Source organism: Tyto alba, unplaced genomic scaffold (assembly GCF_018691265.1).
Source record: "Tyto alba isolate M040663 unplaced genomic scaffold, T.alba_DEE_v4.0 Super-Scaffold_20000042, whole genome shotgun sequence".
Classification (NCBI taxonomy): domain Eukaryota; kingdom Metazoa; phylum Chordata; class Aves; order Strigiformes; family Tytonidae; genus Tyto; species Tyto alba.
The window spans coordinates 2,327,958-2,351,286 of NW_024881293.1; the positions used below are offsets into that span (position 1 = coordinate 2,327,958).

Sequence of the window (23,329 nt, forward strand, 5' to 3'; positions counted from 1 at the left end):
TTTCCAAGGGTGTTTGGATCCAGCGTTCCCCGGGCAGGGCACAGTGTGCCCTTGCAAACCTCCGGCCCCACCGTCACCCGGCCACCCGGCGTGGATGCGCCCTCAGAAACCATCAGACGATGCTCCTTTGCCTGAGCCTAACCCCGGGGAAGGTCCCGCCTGCTCCCGGCGGGGCGGGAGGCTCTGCCCTGCGAGCAGCCAGCTCGTCCTGCCCCTCTCTTTGAGCCCCGGGGGCCCTGCACAAGTTTGGAGAGCAGCTCTCCAGGCGGTGAAGCGGGAGAGGGGTTTGCCACGAGGCAGCCGTTGCCACAACGAAAGGGATGGGCTGGAAAGGAAGGACCCTGGCACGAGTGTACATGTCCTGCGTGTTAATATTTTTAGGCTGTGAAGTGTCCTACTAAGACTGGGAGCTTTACTGGAGAGCCAGGAAGAGGTGGAGAAGCCCATGTTGTCACCCACCACCATCACGTGGCCCTTTTACAGACAAAACAGGAGCGGGAGTTAGCAGGGGGACTGTTCCTATAAACCCCAGGTGCTGCGGTTCGGGGTATTTGGAGCAGGATGTTTCCACTTCCTTTGGACACAACCTGAGTTTCAGTGGGGGCAGGCAACGGAGGGCTGTTTTGCAGATGAAGACAAATCTTTAAAGGTAGCTAGCCAGGCTCTGCCCAAAATCTGCCCTACAGAACCTTCCCGGTTAAAGGATGGAACGAGATCCTGAGAGTAGATTGCACTGCTGGAGGCAGCTGCATTAAGCCCTGGACTGCCTGGATGCCCTCGCCGAGGTCTCTCAGCCTTCCAGTTCTACTCACTGCAGCTCACCAGCCCTTTCTTTGCCATGATGACATTTGGGTGGCTGTTGACAACCTGGTTTTGCTTTCCCTGCTAGTGGTACTGGAGTGCAGAGCTGGTGGAAACCATGATCCCCTGCAGATGTGTCCAGAAACGCAGCGCAGGGGAGGGAGCAGAGAGGCCAGCAGAGCTGCCGGAGCAGAGAAGCTTTTGCAGGGGCAACGGTAGGATTTGGACCTCATTTTAAGGCAGGTTTTTTTAAACACGTTTCGGTTTGACCAATTCAGATTCACTTCCCCAGCAAACGCTTCCAAACCAAGCGTGCAAAACCTCCCACATACCTTGTTGTGGAGGACACACTCCTCATCCAGTCTCCTCCTCTGAAGCAAAAGCTCTGGAGCTAAACTGAGGTGCTCCTAAGGTTGGGGTGCAGCAGGGCTGAGGAGGACGCCCGGCCTTACACTGTGGCATGACTTCCTCGCTGAGCGCTAGCGTGGACCCAGCTGGGATAAATCTGTGCTGCTGCCTTGATTTATCTTAGCTGGGGAGGCTGCCGCAGTGTGGGCTTGGGGCGGGGGGGGAAGTTTCTTGCTTGTTCCCAGCACAGATGGGACGAGGAAGTGAGGGTTTCCTGGTACAAGCGCTTTTCTAAAGAAACCTCCTGCTGCGATCAGAGCCTCGCGTGTGTGTGCTCTGCCCTGGGATGCCTGCCAGCACGGAGTGACGCAGCGGTGGCCGGGGAGGTTTGGCTGGGAGCATCCAAGGAGAGGGTCCTGGGGAAGCAGAGGGAGGGCAGACGCCGTGCACGAGCTCCCAGGAGAGCTCGTCCTGGTACGAGTGCCGGCAGCTCTTGCCCAGTGAGCAGCTTTCGAGTGGCACCGGGATCAGGGCGGGCAGCGGGGCGCGTACGGGCTGTGTCCGTCCCCAGAGGTGAGCCCTGCTTTGCATCTCCCCTCTGCCTTGCTCAGCGGCCTGGATTGCCTGTTCAGCCACTGCAAAAACCCTGACAAAGTTGTTGGAAAGCTGATGAGAAAAGCAGATCTATGGTAAAGAGACAAATTTCCGCCCCGGGGTGGGTGGCTGGGCAGTGCCGGGGGTGCAGCGGGGTGGGCGTGCACAGCTGGAGCTCGCCCACACATCTGCAGCAGCATCTTCCCAGGGGAAGCGTGTTCAGGAAAGCTCGGGCAGCGGCGGCCCCTGCGACCGCCCGGGGAGGTGCCAGGGGCACAACGGGGACGCGCACAGGGCTCCGGTTTGTGCTGGAGTCAGTGCCCTCAGCGCTGGCCTCCCCGTAACAGAAATCACAGTTATTTGTTTGGAGAAAAAAAAAAAAAAAAAAAAAAAAAAGAAACAAAACCAAAAAAACAACCTTTTGGCATCTGGATAATTAAAAAAAAAAGTGTATCAGTCTCTGCCAAGCACCCTGAGGTATTGGCCATGCAGCGTGGAGGTGGTAGCATGGGATACCTGACAGATTCACGAGTGTCTTCTGAACTAGAAGGGATGAAGAAACCAGCAGGACCCGGGGGGTTCTCTGACACGTTGCCTCCCACTTGCCAAAGGGCTCGTTGCCGCGGGTCCGTCCGGGGTTGCCCCGGCACGGGCAGGGCTGGAGGCCAGCCCAACTAACCCGGGAGCGGAGGGGCAAGACCCCGGGGCTGTCCCGGCCCGAGCGCAGCCGTCGCCCCTGGCTTCTGCTCGCCCCCTCCAGCCCTGGCTGCGGATTGCTGGCACATCGGCCAGCAAGTCCTTTCCACGCCCCTGGCTTCTTGCTGAGCAGGCGACTGTGGGCTGTTGCATGCAGGTTTTGTTGCTTTTTTTTTTTTTTTTTTTTTTTTTCCTTTGGCTTTGCAAATTTTTGCTTTTTATCGGCCGCAGCCTGGCGCTCGGTGCTGCCGGCCCGGCTCAGCCGCAGACCCGCCGGCCCGTGGGTCTCTCCCCGCTGCCAGCCAGCCGCGGGGGCTCCGGCGTGGGGAGGCAGAGCACGGTGCCGGCTGTCTCTTTAAGGCAAAAAAGGGAACTCTCTGGCTGCCACTTTGTGGAGTTTTGACCAGATCTCTGTTTCCATTAGCATTTCGTTTCATCTCCTCCTCTTCCCCCCCCCCCCCCCCCCCCCCAGCCCCAGCCCCACCTCCTCCGAATCAGCATTTCTGCATCCTTTTCTGTGCATCACAGAGCAGCAGGTAAAAGTCCGGCTGGCACCTGCACGCACACACACACGCTCACACACGCACCCCTGCATGCTCGACGCGCCTCGGCCAGGGGAGAGACACCTTCCCACACTCCTGCGTGTTGCATCTTCCTCCCCACGGGCGAGCTTGGCCGGGAGCATCCCCGCGCTCGCCTCGGGGCTGCTCTGCCTCTCCTTGCTGTCTCGGGCTGCAGCAGCAGCAGCAGCAGCAGCAGCAGCAGAGCTCAGGCAGGGCTCAGCGCGGCCCCGCTGCCCCGGGGGACGGAGCTCTGCGAGTGGCCAAGCCCAGCTGGGGGGCAGGGAGCCAAGCATTGGGGGTCCGGAGCATCCCCGGCGTCTGAAACATCCTGGGAGCCAGAGCACCCCCAGCACCCGGAGTATCCTGGGTGCAGAACATCCCCGGCGTCCGGAGCATCCCGGGATCCAGAGCGTCCCCAGCAGCCGAAGTATCGTGGGCTCCAGAGCATCCTGGGGTCCAGATTATTCCTCGGTCCAGCGCATTCAAAGCATCAGAGCATCCCCGGCATCTCGAGCATCCCGCCATCCAGAGCATCCCGACCCTCCCTGGTGTCCAGAGCATCCCCAGCATCCAGAAGCGGCGTCCAGGGCCATCCCAGCGCCGGGGGATTCGCAGGGACGAGGAGATGCCTGGCTGTGAGTAACGGGGAGGGGAACCTTGCCACTGCTGATCGGCTCCTGGGAGTGTCACTCTGCCCTGATTGCCAGTGAAGAGAGAGTGGGGGAAGAGGAGGAGGAGAGGAGAAAGGAGGACGGACACAGAGAGGAGACGGAGAGCTGGTGCTTCTTCCCCTGGAGCTGGCTCCAGCGATGATCACCTAGCTCAGGTCACGGCCGGAGAAGGTCCCCCCAGCCCCAGAGCCAGCCCCACCGCCCGGCTGCTCATGGAGGGCGGTTTGGGGGCCCCCAACGCCAGCGTGCTGGGGGAGCGCTCGCTGCTGGTGGGGAGCAGCTGGGTGGCCGCTTTCCTCTGCTTCATCATCCTGCTGACCACGGCGGGGAACTTCCTCCTCATCCTCCTCATCGTCACCCAGCGCTCCCTCCGCAACACCTCCAACTACTTCCTGGTGTCCCTCTTCATGTCCGACCTGATGGTGGGGCTGGTGGTCATGCCCCCGGCCATGCTCAACCAGCTCTACGGCCGCTGGGTGCTGCGGGGCGACTTCTGCTCCCTCTGGTATTCCTTCGACGTCATGTGCTGCAGCGCTTCCATCCTCAACCTCTGCGTCATCAGCTTGGACCGCTACCTGCTCATCATCTCCCCCCTCAAATACAAGCTGCGGATGACCTCCTGCAGAGCCCTCTGGCTCATCCTGGCCACCTGGACCTTGGCTGCGCTGGCCTCCTTCCTGCCCATCAAGATGGGTTGGCACGAGCTGGAGTTTGAGGTCCGCTCCCCAAACGTCACCTCCCAGGGGGACGAGGACCAGTGCCGGCTGCTGGTCAGCTTGCCCTACGCCTTGGTGGCCTCCTGCCTGACCTTCTTCCTCCCGTCCGCCGCCATCTCCTTCACCTACTGCCGCATCCTCCTGGCAGCCCGCAAGCAGGCGGTGCAGGTGGCTTCCCTCGCCTCCAACGTGGCCACCGCCGCCACCGCCGACACCACGCCGCAGGTAAGGTGGCCGCGGGGACGTCGCTGCTCGCGGGCGCCCGTGATTCGGGTGCTCGGGGCGTTTCGGCCAGCCTCGGGGACGGAGCCGGCAAAGGGTTTTGGCAGCCAGACGGCAGGGAGGGAGATTTGGGGCAAACACCCACCCTTTCCGACATCTTCCCAGGTGCCCCGTGTCTCGTCCCAGGAATTTCTCGCTTTTCAGCTGCTCGGGAGCACAGAAACAGCAGGAGCAGGAGCAGCGAAATAAGCTACAGGCGAAAACACTCAGTGGCGCAAAATAAATGCAGTTTCTCCCCCCTCTTGGCTAGCGTCATCCCGGAGGGTTTTAATCTTATGTGACTTTCCACTCGTAAATCTTGGCCACGGTGGGTGTGAGACATATGGGGGAGAAGGAGTTTAAATAATAGCGAATACCAGATTCTGGAGAGCACCTCATTTTGAACAGCCAGTTTCTATTTTTGTTACCTGGTCTATAATGGGAACTGCGAAATACCTCCTTACGCGGTTGCTGGTGTATGTGGCTTTTATAACCAAAACGTGGCTGCACCTGTTTGTATTTCTCCAGGAGAAGGTAATTGCCACTAAATCTAACTGCTGTAATTCCCTGTAACAGGCTTTATTGACCTCATATCCTACAGGGGAAAGACAAACTTAATTGCCTTTAAATACCTTGATTTAGTTTGTTTTTCTCTCTCTTTTAAGAAAGGAGCTGGGACTCTCTGACCCAGCCAGCTCTCCCGCACATGATAAGACGTACCAGACTTCCAAAAGGAAAATGAGAATCAAAGCATAAACAGACAACAGTATAAAAGGTTTCTTTTCTCCCCGGATGTCGGGGGTTTTGGACTCCACAAACACAACCTGCCGCAGCCCCGGGGCTGCCCCGCGCGGGGCCCGGGGGGGGCTCAGGTGCTTTGTTCTGCCGTGGGAAACCAGCATCCACCCCCTGTGTTTCAGCAGTGTCCCCGCAGATTCCCGGGGGCCCCGAACCGGCTCGGGCGGAGGGCGGGCTGGAAACGGGGTGTCAGCCAGGGAACCCTCCGGTTTCATCTTTTTAACTGGATTTTTGTTCTCTTTTTGGGCAGGAAGCTGAGTGGTAACAGGGCCTGGTTTAATTATGGCAGAAGGCTGAGATAATAATTTAATTTTAGATTGCAGGAGTGGATAAAGGACTGAGTTAGCTGTGGTGTCTGTAGGCTGAAATGTTTGACGTCCTGCTTTTAAAAATATAATTAGTTTGCTGCTCTAATCAGCAGCTAGAGCTGCCTCCTTAGGGCACGCTTTATCCTCACCAAAACGTTGACTGGGTTGGATTTTTCTATAAAAGAAGCATCTTAATGATAAAGCTCCTATTTTACAGCTTAAAAAAAAAAAAATCCTTTCAATGGCAAGGGTTTCTATTGCTTTCTCTTCCTGATTTATGGTTCAAGGCCTGCGGTGTGTGCTGTCCTCCTGCCCCTTGTGAGTAGGGAAATACCAGTGGGGTTTTTTTTGTTTTTTTGTTTTTTTGTTTTTTTTTACAGGATTTGCAGCACCAAACGCCGCTTTTCTTGGGCGGGAGGCTGGCGCTGGTGCCGGCAGCTCCGGCCTGGGCAGCAGCAGTCACCGCCCGCCCGTCTCCCGCTGCAGGTTCCTCGCACCCCGAGCCAGCCCGCGGCCGGCAGCGAGAGCAGGAGGTTCGCCAACAAGCACAGCAAGAAGGCGCTGAAGGCCAGCCTGACGCTGGGCATCCTCCTGGGCATGTTCTTCGTGGCCTGGCTTCCCTTCTTCGTCACCAACGTGGCGCAGGTAAGCACGGTCGGGGTTTTCCTGGCGGGTTTGCAAAAGCTTTTCAGTTGGAATCCGGTTGGGTTCCATCTTAGGCACCTGCAGGTCTTGCTGGAAAGCCCCTGGGTGCAAAGATGCAATTTCCCCGGGGAGCAACGGCGAGGAAAAACCCTCTGAAAGGGTTTTGAAGGGTTCCTTGGAAAGGGAGATGTCGGCATGCCTGGGAAACCGCCCTGCATGGGGGCCGAGGTGGGAGCTGGGCTAATCCTTGCGGTGTCCCCCCGCCAGGCAGTCTGCGGCTGCGTCCCGGCCGGCTTCTTCGACGTGCTCACCTGGCTGGGGTACTGCAACAGCACCATGAACCCCATCATCTACCCGCTCTTCATGAGGGACTTCAAGAGGGCCATGGGCAAGTACCTGCCCTGCTGCCGGCGCTCGGGGGAGCCCCGGCCCAGCGCCATCTCCCTCTCCATGAGGAACTCCAACAGCGGACCCCGCGCCGCCACGTCCCTCAAGAACGTCCTCACCTTGCAGGCCGAGAGCGACTCGGCCGACTCGGGAGCGCCGGGGAACGAACACAACCCGCTGCCTCCCGGCGACGCCTCCCCGCCTCCCCCGGCCCCCCGCGCCCCTTCGATCAACCTCTTCGACGCGGAGCCCCCGGACGCGGAGCTGCGGCCCCAGCGGCTCGGCACCCCCGTGGCCTGAGCGAGGGGGGGGGTCCCGGCAGGGGCTGGGGGGGGGTGGGGGGTGGGTGACGGACCCGTCTGTGCTGGGAAGGATCCCCCAGCCCCGTGCAAACTCCGCGGGGGGTCGGGGGGGGGGGATTCGCCGCAAGACGTCTCCCTGCCCGCGCGTTGCTGCTCTTCAAACCCAACGCGCGCCTCCTTGGAGAAGACGTCACCGAGCGCTGCTGCGGGTGGGTTTAAACAGTGCAAAGCCACGTTTTGCTGCTGAGTCAATCTGCCTCCTTTCTCTCTCTTTCCACCCCTCCTTTGCTCACCGTCACCAATCCCTCACCCTCCTCCGAGAGCTGCTTCTCATGGCCTTTTCGTCTCCGGTTAATCTGGACCTGGCACTCCAGACCCTTCTGCCAGCCTGTGTCTCCCCAAGCTTAAACCAAGGCTTGGTTTCCAGCTCACACAGCTCAGCAAATCGCCTCCGTCTCACCAAATGCAGCGAGAGGACCGGTGGAAACCACATTTGGGGCTGCTTCAGTCCAGGGAACATCACATCTCCTCGGAGTTCAGTTTCCTCGCCTGCTTTGGACGGTATCTGTCTCGGATTCCTGCAAAAGCTGCGAGTTGCAACACAGTGAAACCATCGTGCTTAATCATGAACAGCCTGCACTACGGGGGATTCAATTTGATGCAAAATGTTCGACATTGCTTTCTGGATACTCAGCAAGGGTGTGGGTGTTCGACTTGTTTGTGGCTCTACGGGTATCCTGACAGTAGTAAGTAACGAGATAAGCTTCCCTTCAGATTTCATCCTACGGCTTCCTATTTTTGGCATATGACCATCATACTTTGCTCTGACAACCCGTTAATTTTTAGATGATGCAATTACAAAACCTGCATTTTTTTTTTCCCCCTTCAGATAAGAATCTAAATGATTATTATCTTTTAAATGCCAATGCCAGCCCCTCCAGCCCTCCCCATAGCCACCAGCAGGGAGAATGGTGAGTTACGTGGTAAGTGGGCACGTAAAAAACCTCCAAACCAACAAAGGCTTTCAGCAAATTCTTCCTCAAGTGCCTTTCAGATGCGGAGGGGGGTTGGTAGCTGTTGCTGTGCCCTCCCTGGACTTGCACCCTACAAGCCCTGCTGCCCCTTTCCCAGCTCACACTCCCGAGTCTGATTGTGCTCACAATCACGCCGACAAACGAGTAGAAAGCAGCCCTGGGATGGATACGGGATGCTGGAAGAAGCAGCCACACGCCAAGAAGTCTCAATTGTTTTCTTTCCACGTTGCCCACGTATGTTCCAGAACTGAGCAACAAGTGTTTTTATGACTGACTTGACATTTATTTGCTACAAATCCCCTTGCAGCCGGCGGCTGGCCCGGCGGTCAGTGATAAACGACGGTGACAGACGGAGAGGACTGAGCGCAGGTTCAAACATCAAACCGCTCAGTACATTTTTGCCACATACCTGTGGACAGAGAGCTGGCGTTTGGTATCAAGCACAAAGATAAATGCGTACATCTTTCCACAAATGGCTTTAAATAAAACCATATTTTGACTGCAACTCCAGTTAAAAAGGAGTAGAAAAATACACGGTGAACTTCAAAAGTTCCATTAGGTTCCAAATGAGCGGACAGAGGCTTCGGGAGATGGACAAAGAGGGACCGCCTCTTCACGCTGGGTGTTCAAAAGCAATAATAGTTCCCTCCCTCGTCGAGCTGATTCTTTGTGATGCGGTGTTTGTTTGCTGCTGGACAAATCCTCTGACGCGGTGGGGAAATGGGATCCCTTTCCCGGACGGGCCCGTCGCTGTGGGATCCCGTGGCCCGTCTCGGGGGACGCCAGGCGCGTGGCCAGGTCAGGCTGCCACCCCCAGAAACGGCCGCGTGGTCGACTTCGTGAGAAATAACCTGCAGGTAAGGTTTGCAGAAGGCTGGGGAAAGAAGGGAGAAGTGGTTATTAAAGTAGCTGCTGGAACAGGGAGGGAGGAGGACTCCGTGTGAACCGAAATCGGAAGCGGGAATCGCATGGTTTCCCCTCACATGAGTCAACGAGACCTTCCAGCTCTGGGTGTGGGATGGGATTTATAGCACCCGGCACTTGTTGTAAAACAGAAAAGCACAAGAGGTGTTCTCAGAAGGGGTTTTATCCTCCCGCCATGTTCCTGCCAGATGCATTTTCTTGGGCTTAGCAGCGGAATAGGCCAGAAAAGGACCATTTATGGAAGATGTGGATCGGCCCATACGGGGGATGTAAAGCAGGGTCCCCCGCTCCGGTCTGAGGCCGGGGAGAAGAGAGTGGGTGCCAATTCGCTTTTCGGGAAGGAGGCAGAAATCAGACAGACTCATCTTTATCCTATGCCAAGTATTGGTTTTATTCTAAGCCGATTAAAAATATGTCTAGAGGGGGCTTTTAAGGCTAGAGATGTGTGTGGGACACAAAACGAAAGCCTCTGTGGGTTGCTGGCTTGCAAAGCCTGAGAGGAAGTTTCACTAAGTAATAAATCATAAAAAGCCCACTCTGTTTCTTCTGCTGTCTTTCACCTAGGGACTCAAAGCGGGTTTCTAATAGCAATGTGGCCTCAAACACTCATCGCCCTCAGCCCGCAGACAGGGGAAGGGTCTCGGCGACCGGGAGGTGCCCAAGCCCTGGCAGCAAACCTGCAGCAGCGGGGAGCCTCTCGCCTCCCCGATGAGCAGAGCCGAAGCGCGGACGCCGAGACCTGCGGAGCTGGGCAGCCAGAGCCTGCGGCTCACCTGGAACCCAAAAACCAACCCGACCACCGGCGGAAGAACGTTTTTAATTTCCTAGTGACGAGCCCCTCTCCACGACACGCTTAGAAATACCCACGGAGCCACCTGCTTTCCCAAGAGTTATACAGCAGAGACGCAGTCCCTAATGGTGACAGCTGCTTCCCTCCGGAATAAACCCAGTTTGTGCAAGGAGGGAAGTGCCGCCGTTTCCTGAGGAGCAGTGCTGAATCAGGCAGGAATCAGCCCTTTCTCCTCCGTGGGAGATGCCGTGGGCGGCTGCTCTGAACGCTTTGATCCAGCCACACGCCGGTGCCACGCTCCAGGCTCTCGGGAGGGTCTGAAAACTGCAGCTCCAGCTCCGGCGATACTCCTCCGGGAACCCCAGCGCAACGGACGGTGCTTTGAAAGCGGTTTTAGCGCCGGCTGAGCATTTCCGTGCAACAAGAGGAGCTCTAATTCCCTCCCTCGCCCGCGGCCTGGCCGTGCCCGCTGTCTGAACCGGCCGGGCAGGGGAGCGAGGTTCCTCCCGAGCTGGGGTCACCATGGCGGCGAGCGTGGCCGGCTGGCAGAGCCACATCCTCCCCTCGCACGGTGCCTTCCTCTGCCCGAGTCTCGCTGCCTGCTGCCCGCTGGGATTTCTTGGCTGGAGGGGAGAAAAGACTGCTGCTGCCCTTCTCTTCCAGCCGGCACTCCTTGGTTTTAATGCCCACGGCTTTTAGGATCGTGTCCATTTGCTTCATGTAGTCCAGGTGGCCGTTTACCTGCAAGCAACGACACGAGTCCCGTCAGTGGGGAAGCTGCGGGGAACCCAGCCCAGTCAAGCCCATCTCAAAAGCCACCACTGTCCCGAGACTGTCTGCCCTCTGGAAGGCTGGAAGTACGAGGCCTGAAAAACGCAGCTGTCCGTTCAATAACCTGAACTGGCTGCGCCCTTTGTGGCACACGCTGCTGCTGGATTACTTTTTCCCCAAGATGCGTACGTTTAAACGCTTGGACATCGCTGAGTTACAAAACTCCAGATTCTGGGTGTCACGAGGGTGAGAGAGGAGGTGAGCTGCCATGGTGAGAGACGCCCAGGTAGGAGACAAGTTGTCTTGGTTCAACTCTCCGTTCTCTGCTAAATCACCTGTCCTCCCTGTGCCTTAGCTCCCTCGTAAAAGCAAAGATTATCCTATTTACATTAGAATATAGTCCCTGAATGTCACAACAGCTACCAAGCGTGTTAAGGTTCTTGGCTGGAAGGTGCACTGATCTGTCCCACACCATATAAAACCGGGAGCCTGAGAGTTACGGGTTCCTAAGCCAAACCAGAACATGGCTTCATACACCAGGTCAACAATACGCGCAAAACCCCCCCACGTTTTTACTGTAAGGTGATTTCCGTGATGACATAAACCCTGCTGGTACGGGGGTGGGAACGCTCCCTTCCAGCCAGGGCACAGCAGGGGGAGAAACCTCCCGTGCGGGTGGTGGTTGTCGGGTGCTGAAGGCTGCCTGGCTGGAGCGGCAGAAGCCGCCTCCTCCCTCCCAGGCGGCCTGGGCAAGCGGCGCGGCTGGAGTCCCGGCAGCCAGGACCCCCCCAGGCCAGCCCTCAGGTCTCCTTCGCTGTTCCACTCACGGCCAAAACGGGGGGGGGGGGGGTGGGAGGGGGGGGAGCGCATTTACCGCGGGCTTTTCTGTGGGGAGGAAACGCGCGCTCAGGCTGAGTCGAGGCCGTTTCGGTGGTACAACCGCCAGCTGGCCTGTAGATTTCAGCAAAGATGAAGGGGTGTGATTTGCATCCTAAGATATTCCGGCCTCTTTGGTAAATTCAATTTCTAACAGTTTAAAGCCTCTGCAACCCAGCCAGAAGGCTGTCGCAGGCAACACCGCCTCTGATCTTCCCAAATCTTGCTCGTAATTAGGGAATTTCCACAGTGCCAGGTTTCCTGCTTCCCAGCTGCGGGTACGAGTGCCCCAGGACGGGGCTGTCTGCCCACACAAGACGGTAAAAGATCTTTGCAGAGCTCTGCAAAGAAACCCAGCTCGGCCCCGGGGCCGGCTGAGGCCTGGGCTGCCCTTCCCCGCGGTGCCAGCAGCCAGCGTCACCAGCACACCCCTGCCCGAACCCAAAGCAAAATTCACGGCAAACGCACGGGCAAAATTCAAACCTCCTAGCTGTTGGTGTGAAGCAGCTTTTGAGTGGTAACATTTGGATGCACTTAGGGCTTGGAGCAAAACGAAGGATTTAATTAGCGCATTAGTAATGCAATATGTGACTTTAATCAGTCCAGATGGCTCAACAGGCTCTTGATGTTTGGAACAGATTAGTTAATTAAAATAACCACTGAAGGACTAACGGACTGGCTGTTAAGATGTGTACATTGTTCTCTGAAAAAAGTATGAACCTTTTACTACTCAATAGAGGGGCTTGGTGCTAAGGGAAGAAATGAGCAGAGCGTTGGACAAGGTGGAGAGAAACCAGAAGGAAATGGACCTCCTGGGAGGGCTTGCTGCAGTCTCTTGGTTTGCTGTATTCTGAAACCTCTGCGGTCATCACAGCCAACCTGCCCTGGTCAGTGCCTGGGGATTTCTCAGCCTGCGATGTTACCTAGCCATTAGTCAGAGAGAGCAAATTTCCACTGCCAGTCTAAGGACTAGGTTTTCCTAACTCCTCAGTATCCAGCAGCTTCCACCAAAACAATGAGGAATTCCTCTTCCTTGAGCACCACGATCACCGAGAGACGCTGGGTATGAGCAGTTCTGAAGAGCTGAGCCTTTCCTCATGCAGCTAAAAGAGAAGCTGCGACCACCTGAAAGTCTGTCCCTTACTGCAGGTCTGCCAATACCACTAAATCTTCAAAGGAAACTCACTTCTGTTTCCAGGATAGCCCCGGAGGGGGTTCCAGAAAGCCAGATGGATGCAAGCCCTGAGAAGCCTAAGAGGAGGTACGACTCTTTCTCTGCTCTACTGTGACATTAAGTACCGAGCCATCATCAAAAGAACAGCGAACAAATTGCATTGCCTTTTTAAAGCTGGGAAGCCATTCTGGTGGGAAAATTCAGCAATTCCATCTCTCAGAAGCCTGTTTTCATCTGCAGTCGGAAAAGCTGAATTCCTCCACTGGGTAGGCTGTGCTGCAGAAGAGATGGGAACATCTAAAACATTGCAAGGGACAATAAAAACTTTAAAGGGAAATAAACAATGGTTTGACTATTTGTCAGAACAAAGTGCAGGAGGAATTTCAGAATAAATGGAATAGAAAGGTATTCTTGTAACCAAAGCAAAAAATATTTATGCTTGTTACAAGGAACTGAAAGCAGTAGGGTACGTTTATCAGTGTGTTTAGGTGACTTCTCCCCTGTTATATCTGATTTTATGGTTGCTTTGACTCACCGAAAAACGCAAGCCAGCTGCCTGTATCACGAATTCTGCTGCAGGACTAAAGCTGCACAGTAAGATCTCCAAAGGACTCCAGATGATAAGCATTGCTCAGGGGGATCCATCACTCAGCTGAAGGGAGCCCTCAGTTCAGCAAGTTTGGAAAGGTTTTCAAGTTCAAATCCACCCAACAGTATAAAAAACGTCACTGAGCATAATCAGCTGCGTCTATTAAATTCAAATGGAAGTCTTTTTATTTGGTACAATAAGTGCCTCTGGTTACGGTGTCATAAAAACACAGTTCAATTTACGAGAGCTTTGAAAACAAATAATGCCACCCCTGGGCCTGCAACCAACCCACTGGTGGCCGCTGCACCAAGGCGAGCTGTGAGCTCTGCAGCACAGACGCTGCTCTCCGTCTTACTGACAGCAGTTCTAGGTGCAGAGGGACAGGGGACAGAGATCAGCGTCTCTCGGAGGAGAGGATGATGGAATCGATCTGCAGTTACCGCGCGGTAAGCTGGTGCGACCTCCACGGCTCCACTCAGTTGCCTTCGCGGTTGGTTTTCCCCAGTGTTGCGAAAGAACAGATAAAGCACCAGCACAGGGTCCACCCAGCTCTTTGGGACAGAGGAAGAATCCCGACTTCTCTCAGGGTTTGAGCTGCAGGAACCCGAGGTGTACCCCAGAACCCAGAGGGGAGCCTGCCAAGTGGTGGACAGAGAAAGGACCTGGGAGAAAGGAGACGCTACGTACGATCCTGGCTCTGCCAGGGACTCACGTGAGCACAGGCAAGACTCTTACTCCAGCACCACACTGGGCATCACAGTGATGTGACTCTGCTCGGTATGGCAGAAGAAAGCTTTGCTCACTCCACAGCCAACGGGTTTACGATCCCCTCCAGTCTCCTCCAAGAAGAGCTCCTCCACCGATCCCAAGCGGCCGGTGCAAGGGGCGCACGCCGGCTCCGAAGCCCGGCGCAGTTTGCAAAGCTGTTTGCTCTGCAGGGCTGCGTGAGTTGCAAGAGCTCAGCTGAAAGTCCCTTGGCCACTCTGCTACCTGCAGGGAGAGATAAAGGGCAGAGCAGCTGGGCTGGGCCTTCCTGCTCTCCCTGACCAAACATCCTATGGATTTACAGAGAATTCCTAGGGAGCGAGTGAGGCATGCAACGTGAGCAGAGGATTCACAGGTACTCTGCAAGTTGCTGGAGCACAGGTCCTTAATACGGCTGAGAGTTTCGCTTCTGATTTGTTTTAAGCCCGTCGCATCCAAAGAGCAACTTTATCATGCAGGAGAAAGATAGTCTCAAGTTAAAATGTCTCTCCAGAGCTTCGTTATTTCAGCAGGAGCAGTAATGGCTACCTTGGAGGGCATCACAGTTTCAGGATTCCCTTTTGACTACTGCTATTTGTTTTAACAGAAAATGGTATTTTGTACGGGGTGAAAAGAGTTCCTAGAGTGAGCTGCAGGTTCTGAAGCTCAGCTAATAATCACACCTCGCTCCTCAGCGGCCCTTTCCCTTTCCTGTCAGGCACTTTGGGTACACACACAGTGAATTTCAAACAGCCTGGGGGTGGCAGATCTCAATCCAGCCCGCTCAGCAACTTTCGTTACTGCCAGTTCAACTCCTGGGTTTACTCTCCCTTTCCAGAAGTGGCGGTGAATTTGGCATTCAGGAAGGGAACCGGCGTGCAACCCTGCGCTCCGAAATCAGCTGCCAGCCAGTTCTGGGGTAGCGTTGGTAAAGAAGGGAAGAAACTCAAATGACACTATTGCTTTCCAGAAATCCTCAGCTCTGGATCCTGCCTCCAAACCCGCGCAGCCCTCCTCTCCCAGATGGTGCCAAAGACTGACTGATTATAGGACTCCCAAGCTCTGCCAGGTTATCACTCAAAACGCCGTCATCTCTGCCAAGCTGGCAGGCTCCTCTGGTCAGAGCCATTCCCACAGGTCGGCCTAAGCCTTAACTCGGAGTGCTTCTCTTGCATGACAGAGGGCATTCCGCCTGGCAGAAAATGCCCTATCTGTTTCTCAGAGTTTTCTTAAGGCTTATGGCAAAAGCCTGGCGCTGCCCAGGCAGGGGAACAGGGCTGGACCTGGCAAAAGCCAGAGGCAGAGCAGATTCCCATGGCGAGAACCAGAAGAACATTAAATTAACCTTGAAAGAGGCTCTGGCTGAATTAAATTGAAATAGAAGTAAAATTCTTCTGTTTGGGTTCTTGGGAAACAACGTTTTCCAAAAGTGAAGACAGTGACATCCACTAATTCAGAAGTTGTAATTTAAATGGATTTATTAAAAAATGTGAATCTGGCATCTGCAGCAAGTCCTCTGTGGCACTATAGGTATAACCTGAGCATTAGCAGTCCTGCCTTCCAGCAGAGGAGAAGCTAATAAAAATATATTTGAGGAAAACTTTATAGAGCTGAATTTATTTTGAAAATACTGTCAATGTCATTTGCATTATTCCCCTTTAATGTTTCTATTTCGGCTCTGAAAAACTGATGGAATAAAGACTGGAGCATGATTCAGCTGAAGCTAATAGGCTTTGCTTCTAAATCATCCCTCCACACAATTACAATTCTCGTGAATAGAGTAAATCACTCAATTCTTATTTTTCTTCTCATTTAAAAACTAACTTGACCGGTAAAAGTTCTCCTTTAATTACAGCAGCATTTCTTGAGCAGAAGTGTCATTTTTACCTGCAATCATCTTTCAGACACAACTTATTGATCAAGTCATTCTCCCCTCTGGGATGATAACTGAGGGACGTCACCCTCAGAGAGCACTTGGGGCCAGTTTCACACCAGTGCAATAACTTTTTCCAAGGACTTTTTCCATCACACTTTGATATGCTTTGTGGGAACGTGTCGATGTTGAAAATTCTGAGCGAACACTGTTTCTTTTGCTGGGAGTCGTCCACTGGTGAAAAACGCTGCCAGCTTTACTCTCAATTTCCCTTCAATTCCAAGAGGACTGAATGATGGAGACGAGTAAAATACAGAATAAAGCAAGAAAGCAGAGGAAGTAAATGGAGGAGATAAGTTTCAGAAGTCTGAAGCCCTAAGGGGGCAAGATGGAGAGGAGCTGGACGTCAGCGCTGATGGGCAGGGCAAAGTTAGGAAGAGAGTGTGCTTCATAAATTCTGAATTAATAAGGGAGCCCTTGAAAGAGTTTCAAGGGAAAGGTGCCTTCACAAATGTCCTTCTGCTGGCAGGTAATGCGCTCCGCACACCAAGCCAGACAGCTGAAGGCAACAGCTGCTTCCATGAATTTTTCAACCGTTTGCAGAGCTGCTGTTGACTGTTTTTTTGCTGAGGCTCTCACTGACGACTGCCAGAAGTGGCATCGGTTCTTTAGCTTTTAGGTTGATGTCTGAACACTCGAGAGTCTTTACAGCTATATCAAAGTTGCAAAACATGCCACTCACTTTTAAGGTGGCTATAATCAAATACTTATTTTTTGGTGCTCATCTAAGTGGAAATTATTTAAATTAGATGGTATAAAGAATGTTTTAAAAGACCCAGCTTAAACTGTGCATATAATTATCACTGGGGAATAATTTGCACATAATCTCTTGGACCTCGGAGGAAAAGAGATCCCCAAAAATAAAGACTGGACTGATATATCAAACTGGATTGTTCCTAAGCATAGCAGATATCTGATATTATAAACTACAGCAGTTGACTAGTGACCCAAAATATCTGTTAGATTGATCAAGCCAGGATTATGGAGAATTTTTCAAGAGTCCAGATGAAAACATTGAGATGAGATTCAGTCTCCGTAATCAGGACGATATGAAGGACCTGCCTGCAGCCGAGGATGACTCCTCTGTAACACCAGAAGGGACTGATCACCCTTCCTCTCCCCGTCTTGCTCCAGGAATACACATGATTTGGCAGCTGAAGTGTTACCATCTTTGCGGCTTTCAAACCAGCTTCTCAGCTCAGCTCCCCCAAAGCAAGATCACTTTTGGTTAACCACAGGAATTTTTGCTGCCTTTGGGGACAATGACCTCTTCTCAGCTTATTCATCCCTCGCTCTCCTTGATGAGTTGATGATAATAATTTATCTGGGCAAGAAGACTTGGGCACTTGGGAAATTTCAGCATCTGTGGAGTAGTGCAACATCTCTCCTTAGCAATGCGACCGCCTACAAATCCCTCACGCCGGGAGCTGCAGCAAGTTTAAGACCTTCCCTCACCCGAGTGTCACAGGGGCAGCCGACAGCGATAACCTTCATGGTGTTTCGGCTACATCCAGCTAATATCAACAATACATGCTGTTGAAATTGCAAGATCTTAAACACATTAGCTGAAACTGTGCTACAGGAGAAAACCTCACATACGTAGTGTGTCAGCTAAGTCAGTCTTCCCCTTGATTAACACTTTTAATTGGATGTTGCAACTGAATTTGCTTTCCATGTCAGCTGAAGAGGTCAGAAACGAAGCTCAAAACTGAACAGAGAAATTATACAGAATTAGCGTTTGTGTTCCAACATAAGACAAGAAATAGAAAGCTAAATTCTCTATCCTTAGTTCACCTTACTGTACCTTGTGTAGCCACTTTTGCAGAATCAAACATTATTAACACTACTTTGGGAAAACTCCCACTGCTTTTGCTGGGAGTTTTGCTCGAGTAAGATCTGTGTGATCGGGATAGCTGCTTACAAAGTCAACAGCTACAAACCTGCTGCCTGCAAACCTGTCAAGAATGGAGGCTCCAATGTCTGGCTTTGCAAGAACAGTCCTGTTTTCCAATGCAAGGTGCTCTAATGCATAAAGTGTAAGAGAAAATCTGTAAAAGGTAGTAAGTGATGCAAGTGGTTACACTCTGTGGGAGAAAGATGTAATGGCATCAAAACTTCGGTGGTTATGCAAATGGAATAGCAAATTTTGCATGTGGAATTGTGTTAGATATAAACATAAACGACCTGTGAATCTTTCTAAAACATGGCATTTGGTAATCCCAGCTTTTCTGAAGAAGAAAGGTGCAATCCCAGAAACTCAGCTTCGCCCAGGGTAGCTGGGGTGTCCGAACACTGTATGCACTCAAACAGATGTTGTGGAAACCCACCGTGAAACGATGCACACATGTTCCAGGCACAGTGGAGGAAATGGGAAAATTACTTCTATAAATCTGCAGGAAGGCCACACTGTTATGGCACCACGCTGCTTCTGAGTGCCAGTGTGTATGTGGATTTTGGCACCAGCCTTTGAAATAAAGGCTCAAGGAGCACCACAAAATGGTTCTCTCTGCTTTTTAGAAGTAGTTGAATATCCCCAGCCTCCCAAAGAGCACATCAGGATTGAGTAATACGTCTGTGTTGAAGCAAGAAGGGATACCAGCCTTTGAGATTTTGTCTGCCACAAAGCAAAACCAAACTGCAAGTTATTAATGGTTCTATTTGCACCTTTCTGGAAAAGCTTTTTCTTCATCTGTTCTAACATATTGACATTGCCAGCACCCTCTGCTTGCATCCCAAAGGGAAAAATGTATTTAATAGGTATGTAATGTGTGATTCTCAGAGCTCCCAAATCAACAGCAAGAAGGATCACAGGGAACTAAGCCACTGACAACTCCAGGGTTGCAGGGACACACAAAGAGGAAGAAACCATCCCTGTGAATTTATAGCCCAGCAGACAAATAGACTTATTTCCACAGAGACTCGCATGTCCCCCAGATGTGAGAGAAGGCTCTCCAGGCTCTTTTGAGCCGCTGCCTGAAGCCAAGTTCTGCTCCTAGCTCTTGCTCTTCTGATCCTGTTAATGCCTGTCACCACGGGAGGTGGCCCTGCTCATTTGAAACAAGTGAAACAAAGGTGTAATGAGACATAGGTGACCTTTTGCCTTTTGAACTCCCCAGGGTTCTTAATTAACCCACATTTCGTAACCACGATTCATTCTTTGCTGCAAGTTTTGGGAATATAGGAGAAAAAATCAGTTTAATGCGTTTTGGGAAAAAAGCCTGACTCACAGAAGTGCCAAATCGGTTGGCTTTCACAAAATTCAGACTTTTCATCTACTTATGATATTTATATATGCTGTGTGCCTGCCTGGCTGAAGGCCTGATTGCCTTGAATCTGCCTTCCCTCATCATGGGAATACTAGGCCCATCTTCTGAGAGTGCTTTCGGAAAGAGATCAGTTGTTCTTGGTTTTTAATCACTGTCATAAAGAGAGCTTTCCTACTGCTCGATTACAGCAGCAAAGAAAAGAAGAGGTAAAAAGCTTTTGAGGTATCTCAGAAGGAAAAAGCAAAGGTGTGCTGATGTGTGATACAGATTATTCCAAAAAGAAGCTTTGCTGTTTTGCCTCCCATTGTGCAGAGGTGCTGCAGGAGAAGAACATGGCTGTGAAAAGCATCAGCATGTTTTCTCTACATACCATTGCAATGACTGCTCTAGAAAATAAAAAGTACCTTGTATCTTTAGTCTGTGGGCTCTAGAGAGCATGGCTCTGGCACTCCAGGTAGTTGAATAAGGAGGGATTTACTTGCAGTTGGGGCTGCTGTGTGTTGCCTTCACAGGAATTAGTGAGCGCCAGCAGCAAGTAGGCAGCTGCCATCCAGACAACGTGTTGATGAAGAATAAGAAAAGGAGAATTTAGCTGCCACTGAAAGCATGGGAAAGGAAGGAGTTTTAAAGTGGATGCAAAACTTAATCATAGCCTAAAGATCTTTATGACAATTTTCACATCGGACTAACGAGAGAACAGTGCTGACCTCTGCAATAATTGTCACGATCCAGCCGCGCTCTCTCCTGGACTTCCACCCAGGCATTCCTACTGCCCCTAAGCTTGCAAGTTCATGCTTGGTTTCTGCTGTGGTAAAACACCTCAGAGAAACTTAAGCACCCTTCTTGACTTGTGAGCCTCCATGAAAACGTTCTGCCTACATTCTGACTCCAAGCATTTCTGCAATATTCAAATGTTAATGCAAAATGTAATCTACAATATCCCATCTGAACAAACAGCAATCAATCTAATACACTACAGCTCAATTACTTCCTTGGTCTCTGTAACAGGTGCTGTCAAATAAATCTCCTGAATAAATCAGTCCCATTGTAACCCTTAGGAAGGCTTTTATAACTGCATTTGCTGAGTGGGAGGACATTTTTCTCTCAGTTTTTTTTACTGACAGTCAGATAAAAAACATACTAATCAAGAGAGACATGCAATAAGTGCCTTGGAGGTGAATTCCTGTTTGTACTGAGGTCTCTTAATCCTCCACTCATTTGAGGGTTCTGAAGCTACCAGAGCAAAGAGAACCAAGCTCTTTGGATCCAGTCCCATTTTCATCATGGAGGGGCTGGAAGACGCCTAAAATACTGAGGCTGCCTGCATAATATTTTCATGCTGAGCACCTTCACATCATCTGTGCTTTATTCTTGTATCACAGCTTGTCCTTTCTTATTCCTGGTAGAAGACTCACATGGACCTCCAGCAAGGGCATCTGCAGAGATGGAGCTGGTCCCCATTACAGAAAATCTCTCTATTTCTGTTACGCGACTGCACTATATTTGCAGCAAAATCCATCCTTTGCTTTCTTGCCACTTTAAAAAATATTGCCCCTGAATATTTCCTTCCCCATTCTTGCTCCTTTTACTTTTAAAATGCTCATCAGAAGGCACTGTATGGCTTTTCATAAAGCTCCATGGTCTGGAAAATGGATCAAGAGAACGACACCTACTTAACATAGGTTTTTCCCCCTGTGGGGGTTGCTCTTTCCGCCCCCCCCCCCCCCCCCCCCCCCAATGCTTTGCAGTAAGATTAAGCAAGTGGAAGCGTCAGCTCTTTCTGAAATGAGAACAGCGCTGGGATTGTCTGTTGGCATCATGCTGCACGGATACAGATGCACAGCAATTGAAGGTTAGCAGATAGCAGCTCTGCAACCATTATTTATTTAGCTGAAATGTAAATACTGCTCCTCTGGGGGAAAAATGGCGAGGCTGCTGCGAGCCAGGCAGGGTCTGCAGGACTCCAGGGGGTTTCAAAGCTCAGGAAGCAGAAGGTCAACAGAAAGAGGGTTGCTGAAGAGAAGTCAAGAGAGGAGAGTAACACAGACTGAACTAACGGGAAAAGTCACCCCAGTGCCACCACTGCTTGACGTCTTTGGCCATTTTTCTTTTCACGCCAGCAACAGATGTCACTGCTCACAAGCGACTAATGGCAGCTGGGGACGGTGAAAAAAAATAGATGTGGGAGCATGTGGAAATGCAAACCAAGACAACCCAGTAAGGTGCAAAGATACAAGAACAGCTACAGTGCCGGATCGTGTTTAAAAGCCTCTGTTATACCACTTCTTTCTGGAAAGCCTATATTTTGTTCTGCAAAGTCTCTTATTTTATCTGTACAGCACTAAGCCCTGTGTTTTCTGGCAAGGGCTGTACATAGCTCAGTTATAATGAATGAAATGAGCTGGTAACAGTTGAGTATTTATAGGCTCAGCAGGCTGGTGCTCCAAAAAATCTGAAAGCACTTAAAAGTGCCGCTGGCTCCAGAGCAACATTTGACAAACCCCACCAGCTTTTGGGGGCGTTCAGGAGCAGTCATGGCAGGAACAATGACCATGGGAGGAGCATCCTGAGCGTCTTCCAGTTCAGTTTGCAGACAGTGAAAAATGAGTTAAAACCTTAAGATATGGAAAAACAAGATTGCATGTCCAAGATTACTGAGAATATGAATACACAAGCGAAGGTCTGTATGATTTTCTGTGGAAAAGCTCACTGATGATTATAGATGAGGCAATGAGATCATTAGTTTGCTTAAGGTAATTGAGTTGAATGTTGCTAGACATATCATATAGTGGCTTATCATTAATGACACCAGATAGCTTTGAGGAAACTAAATGTCTACTGGACATACAGGTGAATCTCTTCCTGCTTCCTGGAGACCTACACCCCAAGAAGGCAGCAGCCCAGGTCTGGACCTAGCAAACCAGACATCGTTATCACAGAGCTTCCTTAATTACAAACTGGTTCCTGCACCAGGGAGTCAGTGCAGCCCAGAGGAGCAAGGTACAAGGCCTATGAACTTGCCCCTGTATGAACCTGAACAGTGTTGAAGGCTCCACCAAGATAAGGTTGCAGGTTGAACCTGCTCCACTGTCACGTGTTTGAGCTCCAGGTTTCCCAGCTGCTGATCCTATCTACCTGCTGATCCAGGGCTTGCTAGACAGCAGGTCTTTCTTGGAGAATAATGGCATTTTCTGCCTCTAGGACGAGATACTTCAGAACCAAAAAAAAACCCAAACATATCCAACAAGAGAGGCAAATTCTCATTATTTTGCTCAGTACTGAGTGCTGGCTGGGCTAACAAAATCTACAGTGAAATCTGAGATGAGAGTTATCTCAAAGAAAGGAAAGAGGGACAATGTACACAGAGGTGCTCTCTTCAGTATCCTGTCTTCCCCTAATTGACGAGTGTGAGGTTACAGTGCTGCAAGCAAAGGACAGATGGAAAAAACTGAGAATACAAGAAGTACTACTTACTACAGATGAAAGGTCCATGTTTACCATCCTCCTGTCATCCAAGTCGACTGGCTGGAGGCCTGCAACATTGATCTGGACAGAAGAGGTTCTGTATACAAACCCCAGCAGCCAGTCCCCCCTAGGAGCAGAGCAGAAGAGCATGAATAAATCCTGTTGCCAAACCAATGCAGTATGTGACTGCTCAGACCACGAGAAGAGTAGAGGGGCCAGGAAGCAGGATGATGTCTGCACCGAGACCTGCTGCAGTTTTGTCTGATGTAGGAATCACAGCAGTTGCCGAATTCAGGGCAGGTTCCTGGGACACAGTAAAGTCTGAATTTAACCCTGATTCCTGGGTGTGGACTCATTACATGCAGCAGGTTTAAAAATCCAACCTTTCTATTTATTTCTGTATTTTCTTAGAGATTGCAATACATTCACATATTTAATCTTTTTAATGTACTAATAGGTAGAAGTTCTCCAGCCTGTAGACAGCTGTAAACACAGTGGGGCCTACAATACCAATGTTGCTGACATAAATATCAACACTGAAGCTCCTCAGAGTGCTCCTGATTTATAGGTACTGTATAAATACACGGTTTCGATGACAGAACTAGGAAGAGTTTGTTCCCACTGTAAAGTATTACCATAAGTCACTGTGACAGTTTCAGGGTAGACTATAACA

The 23,329-nt window shown here is 51.5% G+C and overlaps 2 protein-coding genes across 4 annotated transcripts in view; one reads left to right on the plus strand and one right to left on the minus strand.

Annotated features, from left to right (window-relative positions):
• The first annotated feature begins 3,018 nt into the window (after window positions 1–3,018).
• HTR6 (5-hydroxytryptamine receptor 6) lies at window positions 3,019–7,089 on the plus strand. Its single transcript, XM_042794729.1, has 3 exons — window positions 3,019–4,614; window positions 6,243–6,401; window positions 6,669–7,089. Exons 1-3 carry the CDS (start codon window positions 3,886–3,888, stop codon window positions 7,086–7,088), a joined length of 1,308 nt encoding a protein of 435 aa, XP_042650663.1. The 5' UTR covers window positions 3,019–3,885; the 3' UTR covers window position 7,089.
• Window positions 7,090–8,385: 1,296 nt separating this feature from the next.
• The window catches only part of TMCO4 (transmembrane and coiled-coil domains 4), a 41,939-nt gene continuing 26,995 nt past the window's right edge, over window positions 8,386–23,329 (minus strand). For 2 of the 3 annotated variants that reach the window (XM_042794495.1, XM_032986582.2), the window contains exons 13-14: window positions 22,666–22,783; window positions 9,415–10,579 (exon numbers count right to left, since the gene is read on the minus strand). In XM_042794495.1, coding sequence (XP_042650429.1) covers window positions 10,271–10,579; window positions 22,666–22,783 — 427 coding nt within the window. In that variant the 3' untranslated portion in view covers window positions 9,415–10,270. Of the gene's footprint in view, window positions 8,999–9,414; window positions 10,580–22,665; window positions 22,784–23,329 lie in introns of those variants that run through there. The other variant, XM_032986584.2, reaches the window with a different exon arrangement.